Below are 25,925 nucleotides of genomic sequence, written 5' to 3' on the forward strand. Positions count from 1 at the left end.
TACCCTTGTGTGCAATCCCATTAGGATGAAGAAGGTTACTCAAGCAAGTAACATTATCCAGGTGACTGTTTGTCCTAAAATAGTTAAAACAGTGTTCTTCATTATTTATCGTTAATGAAGTTAATCAAATTCAGTGGTACTTACTCATGCATGCATTGGATAGAAACCTGAACATGACATGCATATTTATGGAACAGAGATTGAAAGATCATTATCTGTAGGGAAGAAAATCCAGCAAAGAAAAGGATGCGTAAAATATGTCTGTTATCTTATTAGAACATAAACTGTTTTGCTTTAAACATAAATATTTATTTTAATTAATTCAATTAACCTAAATAATAGCTTCCACACATGGCAGCTATAGCTAATATATGAATTTCATGATTTCTGATGGCCACATCCACAGCTACCATCAGCCAACTGGTCTGATTCCATGGAAGTCAATGTAGCTCTACCAATTTACACCATTGTGTGTCTGGCCTGTAACTCCCAATAAGTGAGCTGAAATACAATACACTGCACTTCACCAGAAACACAAAAGGGAAAAAGCAAAAAAAAAACCCCTTTCTATTTATTTTGCAGTTCACAAATAAGGTGAGTATTCCCCACTTTCATCACAAAATTCTGAAACTGAAACTAAGGGTTTTTTTTATTTTTAAATTTAGATACCTGTAAACAGGTTTAGAGGCCAGACAGATGGGTTTGGCAATCCCAGAGAGAGAAAGGATGAAAAAACTTTAAAAGTGCAATTATTAAATATTCATGCCACTGGCATTCTGTATCTTCAGTGAAGTTCTTGCTCTATATATGGAATGAAACCTATGGTTAAGCACATGAATCTACCAGCTATCAGTTTTGAAAGAGATCATTATAATGTGGAGAGGAAAAAACCCTAGGTTACTAAATATGCACTAAAATATATGGAGAAAATAGGTAAAGAAATCATTTCTGCATGTTCCTTGGCCTTTAAAAAATGACAGATCAATTTTCTTTTAAAAACATTCTTATTGTTCAAACATTGAAGAAAAAAAACACATTGCCTCCCATCATATTTTCAACTTCTAAGGTGATTTTATTAACTCCTTTTTATTGCACAGTTTAAATATTCTAATTGGCACACAGCACACTTTCTGTCACTAGATATCCATTAGTCTTTAATGGGTTTGAAATGGTCCACAGTATTCCAGGGCTGGCAGAGCTACTGCAGTCCCATTTGCAACAATGCAAGGTAAGTGGGGCATAAAAACACAATGGTTAATGCCACTGCAAGCAGAAAAACACCCCACTGCTTCCAGTTCCTCCTGTGTGTATCCTCAGGATGGTTTTGGCAGCCTCCACAAGTGCTGATGGCCAAAACAAGGTGTGTAGGTAGGGGAGAGAGGAGAGAGAGGAGAGAGGAGAGAGGAGAGGGGAGAGGGGAGAGGGGAGAGGGGAGAGGGGAGAGGGGAGAGGGGAGAGGGGAGAGGGGAGAGGGGAGAGGGGCTGGGACTTTCTTCCACTCCATGAGCAGCATGCCCACCGTAGCTGCTCCCCACATGGAACACTCACCCAACAACACACTTGGGCACTGATAGTCTGATGCACCTATTCAAGGAAAAATGAGAACTAGGCACCTTTGTTACTGTGAATGAGAAAGCCCTTCTCAGTGACTCACTGTAGCTGTGTAAATGAAAAGAAAAAAGGAAACTGAGTTCCATATGATAATTTTAAGTTTAATTCATTACCATGCAAGAGGTTTTAAACATCCCATGTTTTATGATGCTTAGGAAATATCAATAAAAGCCTACGGAAATCTGGAAATCTGTCTGCTACTACATAAATAATTCCTCTGCCTCCACTCCTAGGTAAATGCAAAGGCCACATGAAGATTCATTCCCTCCTTCCCTCTCCCCCTACCCAGCTTTTCAGGACAATTCAATGTGAAGGAATAATCATGTTCCTCAGCAGCCTCCTTTACCGAGTCAAAATAACTGATGCCACACATTTAATCACAGAATCCTTCTTTTCTCCTTTAATTATGAAGTGGTGCCTGTTCAAATTAAAGCAGCATTGCTTGCAAATATTTTCAGGCACAAAGGAAGAAGCAAAGCCAGCAAAGCAGTTTGGTAAGAAGGAAGGTGAAAATATCATGAACCTAAGGAACATCCTGTATTTCTGAGTTACAAGTGATGAGACAGTTTTTATTTGGGTGGTTTTACACAATAAATTTTAAAGAGTAGTTGCTTAAGTACATCTAAAGGTTAAACCTTCAAGCAGCTAATCTGTATGTAAGAACAAGTAACTGTCAAATACTTAACCTTTTACAGATTAAAACCGTCTGCGTAACAGATGTGAAATCATCATTGTTGTAATTGTCATAAGTAGATATCTGAGCATTTTCTGGAGATAAGATCTCTTTTTTCTGAGCAGTAATTTTATGCCTTGGGTCACTTGCACGTTCATGGCTGTGATAAAACCACTGCTTTCCATAAGAAGTCATATGCCAGGACTTTATAACTGCTGCCCTCGTTCCCAGCACCAGTTATTGGTTGGTAACGGGCAGTTTTAAATTACTATAAAATGAACTTGCAGGGTGACTGGAAATGTTTTATTGTTCAGTTGCTGGAAGTGGTTGTATGAGTGAACTTTCACAATAGTATGGCCAGGGCATAGGAGAAGAAAATGCTTCAATTTCTGAATGCTTCAAATGTTAATATCCAATATTGCTCTTTGACAACACTGGATAGAAACACACGCAGTCACCGGAATATGTCTAGAATGCCATTACATTATGTTGATCAGTTATAAGTATTATGGATATAAGAGAAAAATGTTTTTAGTATAAGTGAGCATGGAAATGGAATTTTTCCGGTATGTTGCTTATATAAAGCAGGGAAAACTAGCTTGACGCCCTTCAGCTATTCTGTGTGAACATATGTTCTTACATGGGTCCATGTTCAGGCCCACATCCTGTAACTAGACCAGGCATTTTCATTTTCAGTCAGAGCAAAAGACTGCCCAGCAACCCAGTCATCTTACAAGCCAAGTCATCTTACATGTGACACAGCCATGCAGGGTTTGAGGGCACAGACTTCGCTCAGCCCTCACTGTGCTACTCAGTATGCTCTGGGAAAGGTGGCCTGCATCTGATTGAGGTCCAGGTTTCACCCTTCTCTTCAGCTTTCTGGAGCTTTCTTATCATTTTAGCTGTAAATATCAGAGATCAGGATTCTTCTGGTTCAGGATGCTGCACTAAGTCCAGCACAGGGAAAGTGGCTGCCCTTCACAGACTGCAGCTGCCTCCCACACCACCCTTCCTGAAAGACTTAAAGGCCATTTTCCCCATAAGGACATTTCCTGCAAGGATGTCTTTTGGGTTCTGTGCCAGATATTCAACCTGCACTTTTTTTCCTCCATCTAATGATAAATATGGTTTTGAAACAAGATAGATTTTTTTTTCCCCAAACCCATGTTTGTTTCACAAATTGTCACATACTGCATGGTCAACAAGGTTTCCCTGGGAGGCAAAGCAAATCTAGACTGTGGTGTCTCCCTGCCATCCAGTCCCTCTTCCACAGCTGTTACTTTGAACCTGCTAATTGATTTCAGCCAAAACTGACAGAAGTTTCCAAGAAGTCCTACTGAAATCAGCAGTTTAGTCACTAGCAGTGCTAATAACTTGGTCCTTACCTGTCCCAGCTGATGGCAGCTGGCTGTCCATCAGCCCACGAGCCCTGCTGAGTCCAAGCACAGCTCTGAAACTGCCCCAGACCTGTTCCCTCCCCACAGCACCAGAGAGGAGCACGAGGAAAGATGCCATCACTGGCAAAGAGTTTATGTAGTGGGGCTCCTGCATTACAGGGCACAAAACTATGATGTCCTTTTGGTAATTCCACTAATCAGGGAAGCTTTTTCTTCTCATATCTAATTAATACTACTACTACTACTAATACTACTACTACTACTAATAATAATAACTTCTATCAACTGTCAGTCAATACCCTTTTGGTATTCAAAGCCCAATCACTAAAAACAAAAATAAGGTTCTGAGGAGCAACAAAAAATGCCAACAAAAGCAACCTCTTGCAAAGTACAGTGCAAATGACCCCTTGCACCCCAATTTGTCTGAAACAGAGATGCAAAACTTGGTGCATCACCACCATGCATATGAGAGGTCATTTCCAGGACAGAGTGAGGCAGTAGGCACTGCCCTGCACTCTGCATCAATGCAGCTCCCCTACAAGTCTATTTGTCAGCTGAACTCGAGCAGGGAATGCCAGCTGTGCCATACTGTAAAGTGGATTTGTCATGTGGATTTATCTATACTTTGTCCATTAAGTCACCCTTGGGAACAAGCACTAGTTAGAACTCTCTGATAGATGCAAAGGGTTTTATACAGATGAGAGGGAAAAAAAAAAGGAATGCAGTGATTTCAAGAGACTGAAGAAAAAAAGAGGGGTATTATTAGCACATCGATAGGCATCTGAAATATAAATTATTTGAAAGCACATCACTTTATATATCCTGTTAATTACATGGTTAATATTATGGAATCTGACAACTCCCCATAGACACCAGGACTATTGATGAGTTCCATTTCATGTTAGAAATTTCTCTTCTTTCCAGAATTACCTCTTTAACCTCTTTCAGGCTAATAAATTCACATTAAAATGTGACCAGGAGTGACAACCTTGGGAGAGGACTAACCTCTCCCTCTATCATGTCATTTTAGCCTCAGTCTCAAATTGGTACAGCACTCCCATAGCTATTAGCTCAGCTCTTCTCCTGCCTCCTGAGTAGATGAAGCAGTATGTCTAATTAATTTACAATCCTTAAGTACAAAGGTAGCTATCAGCAAAACTATATTAAAATCAAACTACCAATAAGGTAATTGTAAAATCCTAATTTTCTGGGATGTTTTCCACTAAATACCATCTTAGCTTAGAGGCTGAATGTTTTTGGAAGTTTAGCCTTACAGCTATAAGAAAGTCAAATACTTAATACATTATAGTATATCTCACTCCCTACAAAAAAAAAAAAAAAAAAGAAAAAAAGACATGCTCTTTAATACAATGAAATGCAATTTAAAGCCAAGTCAATAAGATAGTAACCTCTTATCCTCAAATGAGGGCTATGCTATACATCATGGGTTAGAAGTTAAAAATGAAGAGAATGGTTCTTGCCACTCATAATTCAAACGCTGTTGTCAAAAGCTTTCTGTTCATAGAAATGCTATTGGTTTTATTCAGCTGGCAGAAGCTGTGCAGTATTCTAAGCAGCTCAGACAGATAGCTTTTTTAGCTATTCATTTCAGAGCCAAATTTTCCTGAACAGCATAAGGACTTGATTTTGCTAATGTATACATGTTGCACTGTACCCAGTTCCAGAAATAACCCACATCCCTGAGTGCAGGCTGGGGTCTAGGGAGGATACATGCTAACAGCCAGATTCCCTGTTTTTATTTGCACTCACAGAGGCCAGACATAACCAGCAAAAAAAGATTGCTCCAACTAAGAAGCCCTCTGACAGAAAGCTCTGCTGCTGCCCAGCTCCCTACCTGCTTCTCACTGGTGAAAAAATATTGAACACTGGGGGTGGGAGGCAAGGGCCCCACTGCCACACAGCAGCAATGGGCGAGCTCCCATCATCCCCATAAAACCCATTTTTGCTGGAACCAAATAGCAGAAGGACATGAGAAGCAACCAACCCTCTGCAGGCAGCCATCCTCTCTTCCCCCTCTTGAGCCTGCAGGGAACAGAGATGAGGTGCACAGTCTGAAGTCCCCTTAACTCCCCTCTTTTCTCTGGCTGTCAGATGAGGGATGCTTGCAGCATCCTGAAGGGCATGGGGAGCCTTTTCTCTTTCTCATTCCCCTGGATAAACCCCTTTCTGCTGCCATGGCATTCCTGCATGGTCAGGGACAGCAGGAGAGGAGCTGAGTTCATTGGCTCTGAGAAGCTGTCAGCATCTCCCTTAAGGAGGGCAGGTTGCCAGCCTCCCAGAGCCAGCTCTGTGCAGCCTCGCCTCAAGCAACCCTCATTTGCTGCTGTCACATTCCTGTACACCACATGATCCCTTCTCCTGTGGCCAAACCTGACCAGCACAACCCAGTCCTAGACTTGGTCCTGGTCCTTTGTGGTCAATGCAGCTCATGTAAACAACAGGGTCAGGAAACAGAATGCTGGACCAGCCAGTGACTTCTCTAAGACAGCCCAGAAGTGTTGCAAAGGCACAGCTGAAGCCTTAGATGTGAAATCTCATACTGTTTGCTTGGTGTTGTTTGGTGTCAGTGGCCCTAAGGAGCGAGCAACTGCAGCAGGAACAGATAGAAATGTTCCTGCTGACAGGAACAGAACAGGATGCTTATTTGTCCCATTTTCTCTCTGGAGGGAAATTATCTGCTACTGCTAATGCTGAAATCTGTGCATCATGTTTGTGTCTGCACCGGGTTGAACATGAGGGAAGTTGCCAATTACAGGTAGAGGCTATCTTCAAAATTTGGATAGAAGCTGCTCATTTTGACTGTTCTACCTCACATTAGTACTATAAGAGTTTACTATAAGAGTTTACTACTATATGTAGTAGTAAGAATACTCTTAAACTCCCAGAATTTTGTACAGACATGACATTACCTATATTTTAAATCTATACAAGCTAGTTCAGTTAAATAACTGCTTGTATGTGTGCAATTTTCCACATACCAACACCAGCATCCTGCAGGCTGTAGAGCAGGCTACTCAGTTTAAATCCTCATGCATTTTGCTTGCTCACATGCAGGTATGGCCATAGTTACTGATATTCTTTTAGAAATCTGCCCTGCTGTCTACTGGGAATTATTATATGTCTCACAAGGAAATGCTGGATAGAGGATAAATCCTTCATGAGAGCATGAGGACACACATGCCTTTACCCTTATGCACTGCACATGCCTTTTCCCCAGGCACATACCTGGCAGGTGCAATCCAGACCTTCATTTTTCACTCAGACACCAGTAATGGGCTCTCCAGAAATACTCTAAATAGATTAGATTAGATTAGAATTATCTTCTGTCTTTTTAGATCATCTTGGCATTAACAAAAAAAAACTGGATATATTTTCTAGGCAAACATGCTTTTTTTGAAAAACTGAAAGATAGGACAAATGTTCCCATCTCTTCTGAAATAACATTTACCACCTCTTGCTGGAGAGAAGCAGCTGCCTTCAGTTAATGTGGTGGGATAACAATAAACTTAATAAATGTAATGACATTAAAATCCAAACCTTCCTCTAAAATACTTGGGTGCAGGGATGTGCTGCACAGCTGCATGCAGATTGGCACCCAACTCTCAAAATGGATCTCAGTGTGCTGCACTGGGTGCCAAGCTCCCCACAGGGAAAACGGGGAGAAGCCAGCATCAAAGAGCCAGTTCTTAACATCCAGAGGCTACACTGGGAAGCAAAACTTATGCTGGCCAAAGGAAAATGTCAAAGAGAACTTTCAGGTTTTGCTGTGATTAAACTTTCTGGTGGAAGCAGAACTCACAGCTTGAGTGTCACCTATGTGCCCTCTGGGGTATTTAGGTAAGACAAGGAGGGCATACCTCCCTTTGAAAAGAAAACCAGAGGACACAGCTAAACATGTTTTGCTAACACTCCAGTGATTAAAGCAGCAGTATAAGAAGATGGGAAGCCCAGATCCAAGTATCTCTCTAGCATGAGTTTCACATCCAGAGATTCGTCTCAAGGAACATGCGCTGCTTACTAGGTCAAAGGCTACTTCTGGATTACCTTCAAAGCCCTTCACCACACTCCCTGGAGCCTGATCTGGGAATGGAGGGATCATGGGGCCAGGAGTAAAGTGGATGAAACATTCAGCTGGAACAGGGGAGTCCTGCCGTTCCTAGGTGGTATCATCCCAAAGACACAATACTGTGTGAAATGCAAGCAGCACAGGGAGCGTGTGGCCAGAGCACATCTTGGACCTCTCCAGGCCCTCATGCACCGGGCTCATGATCTGCTAATTCCCAAATTGCTTCTAGGTATGTGTAGTAGCAAAGCTGGAACTAAGTCTAAATGTTCTCCTGCCAGAAAACATCATCTTGGGTGCCCAGTTCAGTTGTGTGGGGTTTCTGGATCATGGGGTTTGCTAACCTAATTCTGATAAAACTGTGCACATAAACCACTATGTGGCACCTTCCCTAAAAGTGGTAAAACTCAAGTAAGGACCTGCTTCAGCGGCACATCAGCAGCTAAATTAATCTCCTGGCATAAACTTGCACTGCCTGGTTCAGTGAACAAAATCAAAATCCAGTCTCCAAATAAGCCAGAGGAATTTCTGGCTGGTGTTGCAATTGCTAGGCACATTAAATGACAGATAAAATCAAAGTGATTTTCAGTGGTTTGGATACAAAGGGCACTAGAATGCTAGTGCTGCATTCAGCTTCCAACACAGGTATGTCTCCAGCCCGCTAACAAGCACCCTTTGTGGATTACTCCTGTACTTTGACCTTCCAGAACAGCCTAGTTTTGATTTCCACTGAAGACCTAAGGTCCTTCTGTGCTTCCTTAGCCTGTACTCCTCATAAGCAATGTCTCCTGCCTGAACTGACTGAATTTCTCAGCAATCACACACCTCAGATTCCAGACTGCAGGTTTAGATGCATCACTGTATGAAATGCTGCACGATGAGCAATCTGCTGGCATTCTATCCTACTTAGGAAACACAGTCTCACCAATAAGCCTGACTCACCTCTCTCTTTTTAAGCCTGTAAGGTGCCCACTCCCACAAAGACAGAGTTCATCTGGTTCTCACCCTCTGGGAAGCTTTGGGCACACGCACACAGCAGAGCAGGGCAGAGATCCTCAAGCAAACAGAGACCAGAGGAGGGCTCTCACATATAGCACCATGCAGCCCTATAGCCTTGCTCTAGAAGCAGCACAGATGTATTCATGTGATGCTGAGCCCAAAACAGTTCCTCTTTTCTCCTGAAGAAAAACAACCATGGACAAAGCTGATCAACACAGATGTTCTTCTCTATGAACACAGCATAACTTTAACAGGTCTGCAGATGTGATGTTCTATGCAACTGGTGCCAAGCATCACACAGCATTACCTCAGGTAAATACAAGCCCACTGTTAATAATAATAGTGCAATTTGGTTTTATCATCACCCAGTATACTTTTGCACTATCTTTCAATTTATATGGTCCATATCAACTGTATAACTGAGTGTTAATTTTTACACCCTTTCCCTGAAGTATCTGTTCTGCTCTTCTGTGTCCTTGCAATGAATATTTTTATACCAGAGATTTTCTTTAGATTTTCTTCTTCAAGCTCGTGCTGCTACCTCTCTATCTACTGTATTGCTGAATGTGTCATATCCAGGCTCTACCTTATCCTCTGCTTAACTAGTCCACAGTTATTTTCAAAGATTTTCTATGCCTTTTCATTATTATAAGAAGGTCAGTTTCTCTTCACTCAAGTAAAAAATATAACTGATGCTATTTTTCTGGTGTTAAAACTGTGTATCACAGACTAAGAAAAGCATCAAGTGTACTCTTTTCCTACCTGTAAAAAACTGATATTGCAGATACCAAAAACTTGACCTGAACATGTCCCATATTTGGCTGCATTACTTTTGCCTGATTGCTGAGCAAACCTTTGCAAACCTACATCTTTTCAATTACATCAAATTCATGAATGTGTCACACCTCGCTGTGTCATTGTGCCAGAGACTCATTAAAGATCTGCTCAGAACTTCCTTCCTAATTAATATTTCTTCTATGAGTTGCTTTGATTTGAGAAATCTCTTTTGCAAAAGCAAAGACGTCCACTGTTTGGAGTCTAAAAGGAAATGTAGGTGTTTAATTGGTGGATGTGGTTTTCATTATACTTTCTCTCTCCACCACAAACCCTCTTCATTGCTGTGACAGGTCTGTTGGCAGCCTGCTGTATCAGACTGGGGGTAGCTGACTTGATAAGCATGTCATCCAGATGAAGAAAAACACAAATCCCCTCCAACTTTGCTCAGAATTTCTAATTAGCTTAAAGGCAGTGTCCTAAATTGGCACAGAAACCACCATGAGAAAGTCCAAAGGAGACACAACACTGTAACTCAGTAGGGTCTAGCAGTATTTTACATGCTTTCTGGTTTATTGAAATCAAGTCAGCATCTTTGTCCTGAATATACTCCTTATTTAAACACAAGTGCAGTGATGTACAGTCCAGTAAAGTCCCCTGCTTCATTTCTATACAGCCCATATCATGATGGTAAAGAAGGCTCATTTCCTAGAGAACATAAAGAATATGATGCTTTTATTTTTACAGAATCAGTCACCTACTCTCATAGCACTGAGGTCCTTTCCCTCATTTCCCAAATGAATGCAGAAGTGGGGATGAAGGAAGTACCAATCTGGTCACTGTTATGATTCTCTGCTGCCATTTCTCAATGGGGCGCGTTACCTCTACCACTCAGACCAAAATAAAATCAAACCCTAATGTACACACTTGGAGTTTCCAATAACCAAGTGGTAAGGAAGCATTTTCAATAAACAAGTTGCATGTGGCTACCTTTTTTTACCTTACTAATGTAAAACCTAGTTGCTCCTATGACTAAGGGCAAATCATGCTTGTCCAGTCTGATGGCCTTCTGTGAAGGAGTTATGGCAATGCTTGACATGGGATTTTATCTATCTAGATTTCCATAAAATCTCTGATATGGTCCCACATAACAGCCTTATCTTCATATGGGAGAGCCATGGATTTGATGGATGGACTGCTCAGTGGATAAGGAATTAGCTGGATGGAGGCAGACAGAGAGCTGGGGTCCGTGTCTCTATGTCCAGGGGGAGGTGGGTGATGAGTGGTGTCCCCCAGGGCCCTGCCTTGGGTCTGGCGCTCTCCATTGTCTTCATCAAAGACACTGTCAGTGGAATCGAGCGCACAGCAGCAGGCTTGCAGATGGAATGATGCTGAGCAGTGCAGGTGGCACAACAGAAGGACAGGATGCTGTGTAGAGGGACCTGGAAAAGCTTGAGAAGGGTACACAGCAGAACCCCATGATGTTCAGCAAGTCCAAGCACAAGGTGCTGCATCTGGGTTAGGGCAATCCCAGATATGAGTGGATGGGGAAAAGAAGTCATTGAGAGCAGCCCTGCAGAGGACTTGGGGGTTATGGGGGATGAAAAGCTGAACATGAGACAGGGGTGTGTACTCACAGCCCAGAAGGCAAATGGCATCCTCAGCTGCATCAAAAGATGAGTGGCCAGCAGGTCAGGGGAGGCAATCCTCCACCTCTACTCTGCTGTCATGAGAGCCCACTCAGAATACTGCACACAGCTCTGGAGTCCTCCACACAAGACAGGAACCTCTTAGAAAAGGCCTCCTGAAGGAGGGCCACAGAGATGTTCAGAGATCCTCTCCTAAGAAGACAAGTTGAGAGCGCTGGGGTTGTTTACCATGGAGAAGAGAAGGCTCCAGGGAGACCTCACCAAAGCCTTCCAGTACCTAAAAGGGGCTTATAAAAAGGAGGGAGAAGGACTTTTCAAACAGGCAGATAGTGACAGGACAAGGGACAATGGTTTTAGACTGAAAGAAGATGGGTTTAAATTAGATGTTAGGAAAAAAATTCTTTAGCCAAAGGGTAGTGAAGCACTGGAACAGGCTGCCCAGAGAAGCTGTGGATGCTCCATCCCTGCAAGCATTCAAGGCCGGGTTGGATGGGGACCTGAGCAACCTGGTCTTGTGAATTTCATCCCTGCTCTGGCAGGGAGGCTGGAACTAGATGATCCTTGAAGTCACTAGATGGTCCTTGAAGTCACTTCTGACCCAAAACACTCTATGATTATATAATTCTATTATTTTCCAGCATGTGAATGTATTTTCTGCCAAGTCAGTCAGCCTACAGGGCAGGAAGAAACCCATGACCCATCTGTGGCTTGAAGTTGACCTCTTTTGAACATCCTCTGAGGTGGCAGAACAACACACAATCACAGTGTACAACTGCAGGCTCCAACCTCTCCCTGCTTGGGATGCTCTGACCTCCATGGCCCTCAGGAAAGTCCTCACACACTGACAGCTCTTAAACTAAAGTTTTCCAACAAAAATAAATACTTTGATGGATACTGAGAGGGTACTCAGGATGCTGATGCCTTGAAGCTGTACGAACATTCACCTGATACACACAAAAATCTTAATGTAAAGAAATTGGAGAATAGATTTGAACTTGTAAGAAATTAGGGTAATATTTTCAAAAAATGCCTAAGTTGACAGAAAGAATACTTTCACAGGTAGGGGGTAGTTTATATTTTCAGGCCTGTATCATGGATTGAATAAGTACAGGCACACTGAAAAATGGTTCTCAAGCTTTAGTAACCCCCATATGTCCCCTCCCCCTGGACGTGCCCTGGAAACACTGAAATAAAAGGAATGTCAGCAGTTTTTCCAGAACTCCCAGGCAAGCCAGTCACAGTGGAAACCTGACATCCATAAGACCTGGAAAACAGCCAGTTTGTGCACAGCATGTCCATCCTGTATGCCGGCATTCAGGTGCATCAGATTTATTATGCATGTGCAGATCACCTGATTTATTGCCAGGGTTTATTACCAGGTGCAGCAAGGCCAGCAGCATGTTCAGAAAATGTTGGATTTACTGCACGTACCCAGGACATCTGTGAGCACACACAATCACCTATTCTCCTGAGACTTCCTAGGAGGAAATACAGGAACCATTCCCAAACTTCTGCATTCACTTTGGTTCCATGCTTGTCTGCAGACAGACTTCTGGGATAAAGTAAATGCAGCTACTTCAACATGCTCTGAGCGTGCATTGCTAGAAAACTTGTTTATACTTCCCAGTCCTCCAGAGACAACTGTGAGTAGATGAGGGCAAACTAGCAGCATTTCAACAGAGCTGGCCTGCTTCTCCACCACACAGCAGATACATTAGCACCTAATGAGTTATGATGACTTCAGCTTTAATAGACGACTTTTCTTCTGCCAATCAAATTACAATAGAAGCAAGTCTGAAATGTTATTAGTTGTTTTGGCACGTGAATGTGAGTTGAAAACACTTGAGCTACGTATTTGTTCAAAAAAATCAGAATTCCATTTTCTTTAAGGCTTTCCATAAGAGGTATGTTTCCAAGAAATCCCAGAAAGTGGGAGAATCAGGTATATCTGACTGGCATCCAGGTCAATGTTCCAAGACTCAGTCTGATCCAAACCAGCAGTACTGTAGGAGTAGCCCATAGTTGTGCTGCAGTAGGTATATTTAATTACTTCCCAGTGGTGCCACACGTGGTCTGATGAGGTGCTGAAGTGCCTTAGAGAACACCTGATAGTTATCAGCATTTCAGTATCAGAACTTTAACACACTCTGGGATTATGGCAGCTCCAAACTATAATGTGTTACTGAGACCCATCTAGTGACTTCTTTGGGCAAGGGCATTTTTCTGCTGCTCTAAATGCCTTAGTCTGCACAACTGGATTTCACAGATGAGAGCCAGCTCCAGCTGAGATGCCACAGCCAACAGCATTTCCCAGGCAGAGTGCTTTGACTATGAGCCTCTTTTATTCACAGCTCTTCACTGGTTCCCACTTTCCTCACCATGAAGGCCCTCTGTGGCCTGTTGCCATCATTATGAAAAGTCATTACCAGAAGTTATTAAAATAAGGCTTTCTAGTCTTCTCTTGACCCATTAAGGCTCTCCAAGTTTCCAACTAATCCCCCTCAGGTTATTCCTGTGCTGTCACTCATACTTGGGAGGAGTCCTCACAAAATCATGCTCAAAATCATTTCATTGTTTCTTTTGAGGTTCTTAAAAAGAAAGTTCTTAGTTTTCCCATCATGCTCACACTCATGGATTTGGCAGCACTGTCAGGCTGGAGGTTTGCTGAAACTGCTGTTTATTTGGGTTATTAAAATACTCCAGTCTTTTCTTTCTCACCAGTTTTCCCTTTTATCCATAATTTTCCTCTGTTTTTCACCTTCCCTACAAAATTTTTAGTACTGTGACTGGATTTTTGTCCCAAGTCTCAACAGCTCTTCTTACAGCAAATCTGGGTCCCTATGCAGGTGCAAAGTGCAATGGTAATGCTGAAAAACAGCAGCACCAGGCAGAAGGGTAAAATAACACAGCAGCCACCCTACTCTGGAGCCAGTGCAGAGCACTGGGCATTCCAGCCCCTCAGTGAAGTATGGCTATAATGGGAATACAAGGAATTTCACTATTATTTCTGTTGGGATAAATAGCTAGGATGTTGACTCTTCTCAGAAACTTTTGTTGTAGTTTAATTTCAAATCATCAGCGCTCCAGAATTAACTGCAACTGTCATTATTCAACTACTTTTCTTCCTCTTTTTAACTCTTATGATAATTTATTAATTTTTTTTTTTAGCTATACATTACTTTGCTCTGTGTGTGTCATAGAACTAATTTTTCTGGTTACTTTGACAAACCTGACCTCTTGCAGCTGTTACACATCTTGTGTCAATTACATCTCTAGATAAAAAGAATTCTTAAACCCTGAAGGCTGCAGATGGCTTCCTGGAGAGGGGTTAATGGGTTAACTCCAGCTTCGTAATAAAGCCTTTTGGGGGTCCCTTTTCTTGGGCTGTTCTCTTCAGTCTGCTTCTCTTATTCCTTCTAATTTTGCTATTTCACTTACTATAACTCACATTCCTCTCTGGTCACAAGACAGGAGCTGGAACACCAGCGTCCATCCACCCCTGCCCCCATCCCACCCAAAGGTTCCTGGGGGGGCAAGACGAAATATTTGTCACCTGAACCTTATCTCCACATATCATGCAGGCTGCTTATGGCAGGGCACAGCTGAATGACCACAAATCAGTGGAGTGACAACTCGAACCACCACTAATCCCTAATAAATTCTGGACTATCCCACAGATTTGGGGATCTCCTGACAACTGGTGATGCTCTCAGCATCTGGCAGACCACTTGTGTCTAATTGGGTACCTTGAGATATTTACAATGTGCTTAATGGTTACTGAAGAGATTGATCACCCTATTCTTGATATCTATCCAAAAGGGGTATATAAAATCCTTTGATCTTGCTAAGGCAGCAAAACATGTCGAACCATCAGTTATGTAAAGGTGGTTGTTATTAATTTGAATACTGCACAGAGAGGAAAGAACAGAAGTACCATATAATGAGATATATTAAGACTACAAAAGAATTAAGTGAAGCCGTTACATTATGAATCATGATTTTATTGTTTAGCAGTCAGCTCTTGATGTAATTCAGATAATAATGAATGGGCTAATTTCTTCCACCTTATTCAGGCAAAACTTCCATTGACTTCAAAGAGAAAGTTGTCCAAGTGAGGACTAGAGATTGCTGCATCTATCCCATTATTTGCAAATGCTTTTCTGAATACGAAGTTTTTCTTTATAATGGGCTATTGCCAATAACACTAACATTTACATAATGTAAACCTCTTACATAATAATCTTTCATGTTCAAAAAAGATTTTTTATTCCTATTGCAAACTGCCACATTAAAAGTTCTTCCATTAACCCTAGCATATAATAAAGTATAAGAACATACTGACTTTCTCAGAGCACCATTTCAACTATTTTTCCTGTTGCTCAGTTTTTTTGTTTCATTTTACCATGAATTTTTTATCAGGAGAATGTGTTATTTATTGATTATTAGCAAAGAGATGATTTATCATTGCAAATATTTCTCTTTATCACAGAAGAGTGCCAAAAAGGGCAATATGTGCTAAGCCTCGTTACTTGTTACATTTTAACAGATGCCAGGAGTATTTGAGGAAACAAATTAATAGATAGTCATACATCACTATTCCTCTTACTCTATAGTTCTCTTTGTAAGTTATTACCCTATAAAACTTTTCAAATTGGGACTTCCAAGTAATTCCTAAAGCAATGGCTCAAAACCTGGAAAACGTGCTTAGGCATAACACTCTCTGTTTAGATCAGGGAAGGATACTTCAGGTTTTTGACCAAACCAGATTTTTCTCAGATTATAAAGTATGCACTTCCATCTGGAACTTATTTTGACATTGTGAATCTTAACACCTCAGAAAAGCACACAGAACAATGGATGGGCACTACTTGATTATTTTAAATTGAAATTAATTAATTATGAAACAGCTGCAATCATCTAAATTACTTATTTCCCCTTTCAGTGAAAATTAATTTATAGGCATTTGCAAAGCACACAAAAATAAAAAGAGAGTCAAGAAAGTCTGTATGAAGGGAAGTCATGTAAAATTGTCTATGATCTGTATTTCAAGAAAGTAAATAATTAATAACTCCTAGGAAGCATATTAGGGATTGCTCATTCTATTATACAGACACATTGAGCAGCAAAATGCTTTAAATCTCAACAACAAAAACAGTACAGAACACCACGGAATTTACCTTACCAGGTGATAATTTTTTCAGCAGAAAACAGCAAATTTTTCACATTAAAACCATAGTGTGACTTGAAAGAAGCTTCTCAGTCATTGAATAAAGACAGATGAGCAAAGAGTGCTAGAAAAGCTACCAAGGCATCAAAAGATCTACAGTCAAGGCCATTAAAGAATAGCTAATCTGCTCTAGTTTTAATTCTTTGCTAATAGGTTTTCTTAAATGTGCTTTACATCAGCTGTAATTAGTTCAAGATACTGCTACTTATATACTTCTAAGAGCAACAACAAAAAAAGGGGTTGCATTTCTACCACTTGCTATGTAATCATGTTCACACAGCCACGCACCCAAGTTGGCAAGGTCTTGTGAAGTGTGAAGCCTTGAAGACTGCCATAAAGAGATCGTTTTCTTGCATCTACAAAAGCTGGTTCAGCTCCAGCAGCAAAAGCATTTATCTGTGCTTTCCTATGTTGGGGTTATCTCAACACCATTTCACCTCAGATGCTGCAGAATCATCTGTGTTAAATGGCCAGGGACGCATTAACAGGTACACATTACCACAGATATTGGTAATACATTCATTTCTGCTACCAGTGCTATGGGTTTGGAACAGATTGTCATAGACACTGGCAGTTACCAAAAACCAGACCCAAACCCAACTATAATCCTTGCCCCTTTTACATCAGAGAGTGACTGTGTTCTGAATGGGATTCACTCCTTAGAAATAGGAGATGAGAAGTCTCAGGGAAGACTTTTGAGCACCTTCCAGGACCTAAAGCAGACTGGGAGGAAAGCTGAGGAGAGTCTTATTACAAGGGCATGTAGTGATAGGACAAGGAGGAACAGCTTCAAACTGAAAGAGGGTGGGTTTAGATTAGATATTAGGAAGAAATTCTTTACTGTGAAGGCCAAGACACTGCTGAGACACTGAAACACAGAGAAGCTGTGGATGCCCTGTCCTGGAAATGTTCAAGGCCAGGTTGGATGGAGCTCTGAGCAACCTGGTCTAGTGGAAAGCCTCCCTGTCCAAGGCAGGAGATTGGCACTAAGTGATCTCTAAGTTCTCTCCCAAACAAGCCATTCTGTGATTCTATGATACACTTTGAAAGGCTCCACAAGCTGCAAACACTCTGGTGCACACAAACATGCAAGGTAATGTGCTGACACAAATTCAGATCAGTCAGGATCATAGTGGTTTTCTTGTGGGGAGCCTTAGTAAATGGACTAGCGCACAAACACCTTTTGTATTAAGAAATTCCTGACGGTCTTCAGGCCTAACCACAAATAAAGCACATTGTGACATTAATTTACTCTTTAAACTGGTGACATTTAGTTAATTCAAGGTCATCATCCTGGAGAAAATGTTACACTCTCTTTGCCAAACACAAATGAAGAAATGCATGCTTAGCTTTTATTGTTACTTTGTCCTTTAAAAACAGTTGATGACATGACAAGTTCCCTCCCTATGTCAGAAACAAAAAATATAAAAAAGTGTCTTCTATTGGATGCATATCAATGTAATTATCTTCTCCAGAGTCTCTGTCAACTCAGTCTGTTAATTTTTTCTAGGCTAAGGTACAACCATCTACTTGCTGTTCTCAAGCCAAGGAGCACAAAAACATTAAATTTACATCACTCTCTCAGAAAATTGACAGACCTGAGAGATGAACCCTTCTGGTCAATCACAAGTGGTCAATGACAGAAGGAATCAATTTTCTCTTGGTGCATCACTAGGATGCAGACACCATTTAGCATCAGCAGAACAACAGCTAACATCCCCCCAGAGGAGGACACCTGCCAACATCAATGCACGAGAACAGGCTCCCCAAAACCTTCACAGTGACCAAAACAAAACAAAGAAGGCAAGGATAGAAACAGGGAGAGACCACTGCTGGAATGGCTTTTGAATCAGAACTCGGCAAATGCATCCTTCACCTAACCTTTTTCCTTCTGATCAGTCTGTCTGTCATATTTGCATTGTTCTTACCACCACAGGCCATCATAATACTTGGCATCTAGACTGCACCATCATGGCAATGCATGAGCCAGGGAAGCCATGAGTTCTTCCCTAAGATATTTCAAAAGTGATTTGTGCAGAAAGAAGTGATCACAGCTCACAGCAATCAAAACATACTCAGTGTAAGCAGACACCACCTTCATCCTCTATTTGTACACTCCTGCCATGCAGTCAAACCAGGCTGAGCCACAAAGGACTCTTTCTCTGCTCCAAAACATGTGCAAACGACCACAAAGAAAGACTGGGTTACATTAAGAAGTTGAACAGCTTTGTCAGATACAACCCTCTTGGTTTTAGTTTTAAGTACTTACAGTTGTGGATCATCTTTATTGAGAAACAAAACATAGCAACAAAAAGCTTCTTAGCAAAGATTTCTGGTCCCTTCTGCATAATTTTAAGTGTTTCCTGCCTGCTGAGACCACCACTGCTGCATTGGAACTAATTTATTTTTTAAGAAATACATAAAGGGTCTCTGAGGCTAAGTTTAAATTGCATTCCTACTGTCATATTTCCCAAGATACATTTGTATCCAGGTCCTTGGTACATGCATTCAGGTTTAAATCTTCCTAAGAGGATAAAATGCAGTCCTCCTAAGTCACTAACACTACTTCTTGTTTGCTTAAGGTACAAGGAAAGTTGAGCTAAAAAGTTGTAAGAGAGGAACAAAAGTTATGCATTTTTACCTTTGAAAAAACACAGAAAACCTTTAGCACAGAATATTAACAACTGTCATTATGTTCATTTAGCTGTCACTACAGCTCATTCACTCTTTCTCCTAAGTCTAAATTTGTAGTTACCCACAAATTATTCAGAAATTATGTAGAGTATTACCTGAGTATTCAACTATAAGTATCCATTATGTGCTTTCCCAGGGCCTTAGGCAGAACCAGCAAGTATCTTAATACTGATTTTTAAGAGACAGAAGAGTAGCCCTTCATGTGAATCCAATGGATTTGGCCAGAGCAGGGATCAGTGGCCTCCCTGGGAGCAGTCAGACTCCAGGCCCCAGCAGCAGCACCAAAATGGGAATTCCAACTCCCCAGCAAGGCAGGGTTTATGACGAGCTAGTTCTGTTCAAAACCAAGGAAGTTTGATTACAGCTTTCCCTTCTCCTACTTCCAGCTTTTCCCTAAGAACTTGTGATTTTTCCCTGGAATTAGCCTTATAGCTAACCAACCATACAAAAAGAAAGCTTCCATTGGTTTCCTAGAAAATGCCATCCTTTTGAAATCTCATTTTTTGACGGGGTCACTTCACAATCACAACCTGATCAGTCTGTCAGATGAGACAACATGTCCCACAGAACTTAACCTCCCTGATTTCTACCTATATGTGATGCCACTTTCTCTTCATTTCTACAGCTTTTACTCTATTATTCCTATTATTAAAAAAGCAATAACCTGACTGTAAGGTATCTCTCTTTTTATTCATGCTTTGTCATCTCCTAGTCATAAATATAAAGCAAATGGATTAATTTGTTTTATGAAGTTAGAAACCCCTGAAATTAAACAGTTGCTTCCTTTAATGACAGTGTCATGGAGTTGAGTATGAAATTATTGCAAATATATGGATGACAAGATGTTCCCACAGCCAGTATTTTTTGAATGCTGCTTTTTAATAGCCCAAATTTCTCATCCACTAGTTTAAAGAAACCTGGTATTTTCCTCAAAATATTCACAAAGAAAGGGAAATGCTGCATGCATCTCATGCCCTCTTCTGAACCCTTCTCCAATAACCTAGAGTAAGGGTTTTGCCTCAACTTCTGATGAATACATCCCCAGAGGAGGACAAATCTACACGTCTGAGTGTCAGAGTGAGAGCCTAAAGGGCTCATCTCTTGCATCACACAATTGGGCATGGGTACTCAAACAGTCCTCAGGGAGACAGATGAAAGCACATCCATCGTCCTACTGGTGTAACAGAATTTTACTTATTAGACAAAAACAAATCACAAGCTTAAAAACTAATTATTCTTTAAAAAAAAATACTAAGTACTGAGAATTAGAGATAGTACTCCAGATCCCAGATCCTCATCTGATGTAAACTGGCAAAGACTCTGGATTCAGTGGAGACTCAAATGAGGAGGATGTGGTATATTACATCCACCAAATGAGCACTCACATGGCACAGTAGACATGTTTTTAAAATATTATTATTCAGCTGATGTTTATAAAGTATTTTGAAAAGCTTGCTCTTATTATTATTTATAATGTTTTAGTACATACAATTTGTTCAGTGCTGTAAGAAAAAAAGCTCAAACAATAAAAGCAGTTCCTGACCCAAAGGGCTTCCAGCCTAAAAAACAGGCATGAAGAAGAGAGAACACGCTGTGAAAGCAGGAGAAGGGAACAATCTATAGTTATTACTTGCCTATTGTTTGCTCACAACTTATAATCATCACAGAAAGAGCAAATTTTTAGATGGGATCTCAATGAGGGACAGGTGGTAACTGTGAGTTGACACTGGGAGGAACAGAGAATAGGAAACACCACACAGAGAGAAATAAGGAGACAAAGATGATTTCAAGCATCATTGGTTAAAAAAGGGAAAGAGGTAAAAAGAAAAAAATAAAGAGCAAAGTCCAAGATGCAGGCTAGAGTGGAGTTGTAAAGGAGATGGAGATAAAATAAAACTCTAACTTTTTTTTTTGATAGGGAGGTATTACTGCTGAGCATTTTCTGCAAAAAGGATAAACATTGTGATCTTCTACTTTGACTGAAGAAGTATGTGTAGCATTAGCGTTCTAAAATTGTCCCCAGTAAACACCATGCAACACAAGAAAAAAAATCTTTCCTTACACAAATATAAAATGTAGAGACTAAAAGCCAGGCAACCTGGAATCAAGAAGTTACAAAAGGTTCATTTATAAGACTGCTGGATGTCTGACCACTTTTTGTTAATAGCAACTTCCAAACAAAACTCTCATTGACTTCAAATGGAGCAGGAACAGACCCAAAGATAGCAAATGTACTAATAATTCAGTACAAGGTCTGTAAAACACACTGGGCCATCTTATACTGTGGCATTTGATATTGATCTTAGCTTGGAAGCTATACAGCTATACATTTTTTACAGGACTATCCAACCCCTACAAAACTGATGTTAACTCAAAACACACAGAAGTATCAGGTAACTACCAAATGAACCAATTACATACTTGGCTTCTTTTACCTAAACAAACACTGTTTTGTTTGTGGCTAACAAACATCTCACATTCAAAATTATTTTCTTGTTTGGTACAACACAGTAAGTGCTTTAATACATCTGCTAATTGCTTTTAATGAATGGGGAGCAACTCTGCCTACCCATGAATCTGACACAAACATTTGAGGAGAGCCTTTCCTGACTGGTCTTCACTATTGCTGTGCCCAAACCTAAGCATGGAATTAAAGACCTGGCTGAATTTTGATCTTGATTTGTTAAATAAAGCAAATAACAAAACAAATGCCTGTAATGCAGATCTAGTCAGGGCACTGTGATTAGGTCCTTTGGTTTGTTCATCTGCTGCTTTCCATCATGTAGAGGATGTTTACTGATGTACAACAGGCATATAAAACACCTCCATCTGAGATTTACCATCTCTTTTTGTCCTGTGTAAACAAATGCAAACCTGTAACACACTGGAGAATCCACATCCTCGAGTCTGGACAAGTAAAACTACACATTTAGCGCACAAATAAATTCATGGAGGAAGAAAAACAGGAGACAGGGCTGTGGTTTGAAGTCGTCAGTGCCCTGTGTTCAGGATAACTCTGTTGGTCAGCAGTGACGACACCTTGAGTTAAGTTGGGCTGATCACCCTAAAATTTTCCAAAAAAAGCTTCCCAAATGGGCACAAGTTTTGTTTACGCCACAGATTGGTATGTTTTCTTAAAATTCCTATTTGAGTTTGTGCTCAGCTTTCACTATTTGAATTATAGTAGTTTTCTGGAAAGCAGAAGTGTTATTGGCATCCATACAATCTGAAAAAACTACTGTTTAGTAGAAAATAGCTTACAATATTCTACCATTACAGTTTACTAGCTAAATACTGTCTTATAGGCACTACATGATATATCATTACATTTTCTGTGTTACAGCAAAGCAAAAGACATAGCACATATTAATTGGAAATAAAATTCATTAATAGTGTAATAGCAACAATCAATGAAAACTGATCAGCATGCCCCTGTTCATTTGGAAACACCTTTTGATTTTTCAAGAACATCTCAAGTAAATAAAGAAAACCCAAAAAAACAAACCAAAACCAAAAAAGAACAAAACAAAACAAAAATAAAAACAAAAAAAACCCGCTTTAGAACAGCACATTAATATTTAATTACTGCACTTCTAAGCAAAATGTTCACCAAATACTTCAAAAAGTAGATTTTCAGTCATAAATTAAGGGCACAAATTGCCATTATGGACACATTCAAAAGAATAAAGGACAACATTTATTCTTGCTGCAGAGAAAATTAAGTCTCTTTAAGTGTTGCTCTTTGCCATGAAGTACTTCCTATCTATGTGGTGTATTTTATTTCCCTTTTTGGCAACAACTGCACGACTTTGAAAGCATTTCTCATAAGTCTTCATAGCTGCACATCACCATGTTTAAAAGCTTTGTTTTGGCCAGTTTAGTACAGAATTCACACCAGTTTTCTTGAGAATGTCCATAACTTGCCCCGTGGTGAGCAGGCAGGATGGCAGGAGGGCAGCATGCGAGAGCCACCCTGCCTGCAAATGGGAGAATGACCCAGGGCCCCAGGGCATTGCTGACCTTCACAACAGACTTTGGGAGCTTTCACTAAGCCAAGGTAAGCTTTTACTTATTACTGTTTGTATGAGTTTTCAAAACTGACTATTCCAAACCACTTGTCAAACAGCTGCTTCGTGATAAACTTTCAGCCCATGACCTGATACTCCAAGCTAAAGCTGGTGGCAAAACCTAGTGCCCCAAAAAGGACTTGGAAACACAACAGCATCCCCCTTGCTCCCCTCACTAGGCACTGCTCTGGGTATTTGTGGGGTTCAACCCCTACAAAGGGGTGAAAGTTTAGCAGTGAAGGCAGGCCTGCCCCAATGCAATGACTTTTAATGTGCTTTTTGGAGACCTTCTGATGAACTCACCTAAACTGCAACAGCTATAGAGGAAAACAAGTAGCAAGAGCCATGAAACCACAAGATTGCAAGTAATGCAAATACAGATATTTTTAAGGAGGTAATTTAGCTGGAAAACAGTTGATGTCTTTTTGGACCCATACAGGAGTCTTATGGCAACCACAGTCATTTGAAAGTGGCTCCAAAACAGCCAAGAAGCGTGCTAAAAAGGTTGTGAGAAGAAGCAATGGCCAGACACAGCCCAGATCCCTAATGTCCCAGAGTTATGTTGTTAGTTTTTCAAATCATTATTAACTCAAATAGCTGGCTCAGAGAACAGACTAATGGACAGCCCACTTTTGCTGAAAAAGAAAATTTGCCCAAAGTTTGTCTTTATTCAAGGAGAAAGGGAAAAGCATTCAAATGTGTAAAAGTATTATTTCTCCCACTCTTGTTTAATAGAAAAAACATGTAATTTAATTGTAAAACCATGCATACGGACTGTAAACTTAAAATCAGGCCGGAGATAAATGTTATGGTTCGGATATAAACCGAATATTGGTATTTATAATTGAAACGAGGACATAACCTTAACTCGTGTCACAGGCAGAAACACTATAATTAAAAACTTTTATGGGGTAATAACTAATTTTGTATTATACGTGCTCTTTAAAGTTCCCACAGCAATGTAAAAGTTTTATTGGGCTCGATGTTATCAATGTATGCATTTATAGGCGCCCACATTATGCAGCGCAAGCTGTTCTCATCATCCTGAGGTCTTTTGTGAGAAGCGGCTCAACTAACGGGACTCGCTGGTCCAGCTCCTTTTGCTACACCTGCCACCGAGGAGAAAAGCCGGCGCTGTCGAACGCGCACCCTACTGACAGAAGCCATAGATCACCTAACACGCTTTAAAACAAAATGCACACCGGTGTCTGATTCCCGGCAAAAGAAACATCAGCTCGCCGCTCTCCAGAGCCGGCGGGCGGGCGCGCAGTGCAGCCGCTGCTCCGCGGAGCGCCCCGCGCAGGAGCGCACTCCGCCGGGGAAGGCGGCACGGCCCGCCCGCCCCCCGGGCTGCGAGCGGCGCGGCTCCGCACCCGCGTCCCGCCCGGGGCACCGGGATCGCGTCCCGCCGCGGGCTCCCCCCGCGGCATCCCCCCCGCGGCATGCCCCCCGCGGCATGCCCCCCGCGGGTCCCGGCGCCGCCCCGGGGCGCTTCCCTGCACACCGGGGGGGATTAGGGGGAGCGGAGGGCTTCGTCCCCACCCCGCGGACCCCAGCTGGACCCGACGGGTGCGCGCCGCCCCGGGGCCGGCGGCGGGGAGCGGCGGCCGCCCGGGGGCAGCGTGACTCCCGCAGCAAACTCCGGGACTTGGCAGAGGCAGCAGCTTGGGGAGGGTGGTGCAGGGGGGAGGGCAGCGCTTCCCACCTCCAGCCGCTAATGACATTTCTGGAAATTGTTTCCCCTCCTCCCTGGCAGCCCCGCACCCGCCGCCGGGGCGGGCAGGGACGGGGGTGCGCAGGGGGAGGTCAAGGGCACGCAACGGGCGGCGGGGGGGTGGGGGGGGCGCAATAAAGACGGCCCGGGAGGGACTTGCGGAGCGAAGGTGGAGGTGGGGGGGGGATGAAAGGGGCGTGCAGGAAGGATGGGGGATGAGTCCAACTCGAGGTACCAGAGGTGGGTGGGCACAAGGTATTATTAGAGGGGAAGGGGGTGAGCGCGGCGGGGGGGGGGAGGGACGAGTGCAGGTGACCCCTCCAGCCAAACACCACACTCACCTCCCGGATCCACCCTGGCAGTCAGGGGAGGGGGGCACCCGTCCCTCTGCCCCTGCCGAGCCAGCAACGCTGGGAGAGCAAGTGGCCGGGGAGACACCTCTCTGGTCTGCACCCTCTGCTAATGCACCCGCTGCCCCAGTTATTGTACCCTCGGGCCAGTGCACCCCCCTTACTGCACGCCCACTATTGCTGTACCCCAAATTCACTGCACCTCTCCAGGTAAGTGCGCACCCACTCCAAATGATTGCACATGGCCCAGTTATCGCACCCCCTCCAGTTACCGCACATCTCCCGCAGCCCCTGTGTCCCCGCGCCGGGGAGCAGAGGCACCACTCACCATAGAGAGTCCAGGTCCCACTCCTGAAGGAGAGCTAAGTCGAAGCTGTCCATGGTGAGCGATGTCAGCGCCGCCGCGCTGCAACCACACGGCGTCCGGGGCGCATCGCAACTGCACCGCGGGCAGGGCGAGGGCGCGGAGCACCCCCGGCGCCGCCGCCGGCCGCTCTCCGCACACGCGCGGGAGGGGACGGACCCCCTCGGCTGCCTTCCTCCCGCTTCCCCCTAGGAAAGAAGCAAGCACCCTGCCCCCAAAAGAAAGCACACGGTGCCACCGCTCGTGTGCGAGCGGCGCGGCGCGGCTCGGCTGGGCTCGGCTCGGCCGCCGCCGCCGCGCTCCGCTCCCGCCCCGCTCCCCC

General features: G+C 42.6%; 1 protein-coding gene across 1 annotated transcript in view; it reads right to left on the reverse strand.

Annotated features, from left to right (window-relative positions):
• AFF3 (ALF transcription elongation factor 3) overlaps nt 1-25,685 on the reverse strand; it is a 326,498-nt gene extending 300,813 nt beyond the window's left edge. Inside the window, exon 1 of the mRNA XM_030234927.2 lies at nt 25,568-25,685. Coding sequence (XP_030090787.1) covers nt 25,568-25,620 — 53 coding nt within the window. The 5' untranslated portion in view covers nt 25,621-25,685. The remainder of the gene's footprint in view (nt 1-25,567) is intronic.
• Nucleotides 25,686-25,925: the final 240 nt, after the last annotated feature.

Source organism: Serinus canaria, chromosome 1 (genome assembly GCF_022539315.1).
Source record: "Serinus canaria isolate serCan28SL12 chromosome 1, serCan2020, whole genome shotgun sequence".
In the NCBI taxonomy this organism is placed as follows: Eukaryota; Metazoa; Chordata; class Aves; order Passeriformes; family Fringillidae; genus Serinus; species Serinus canaria.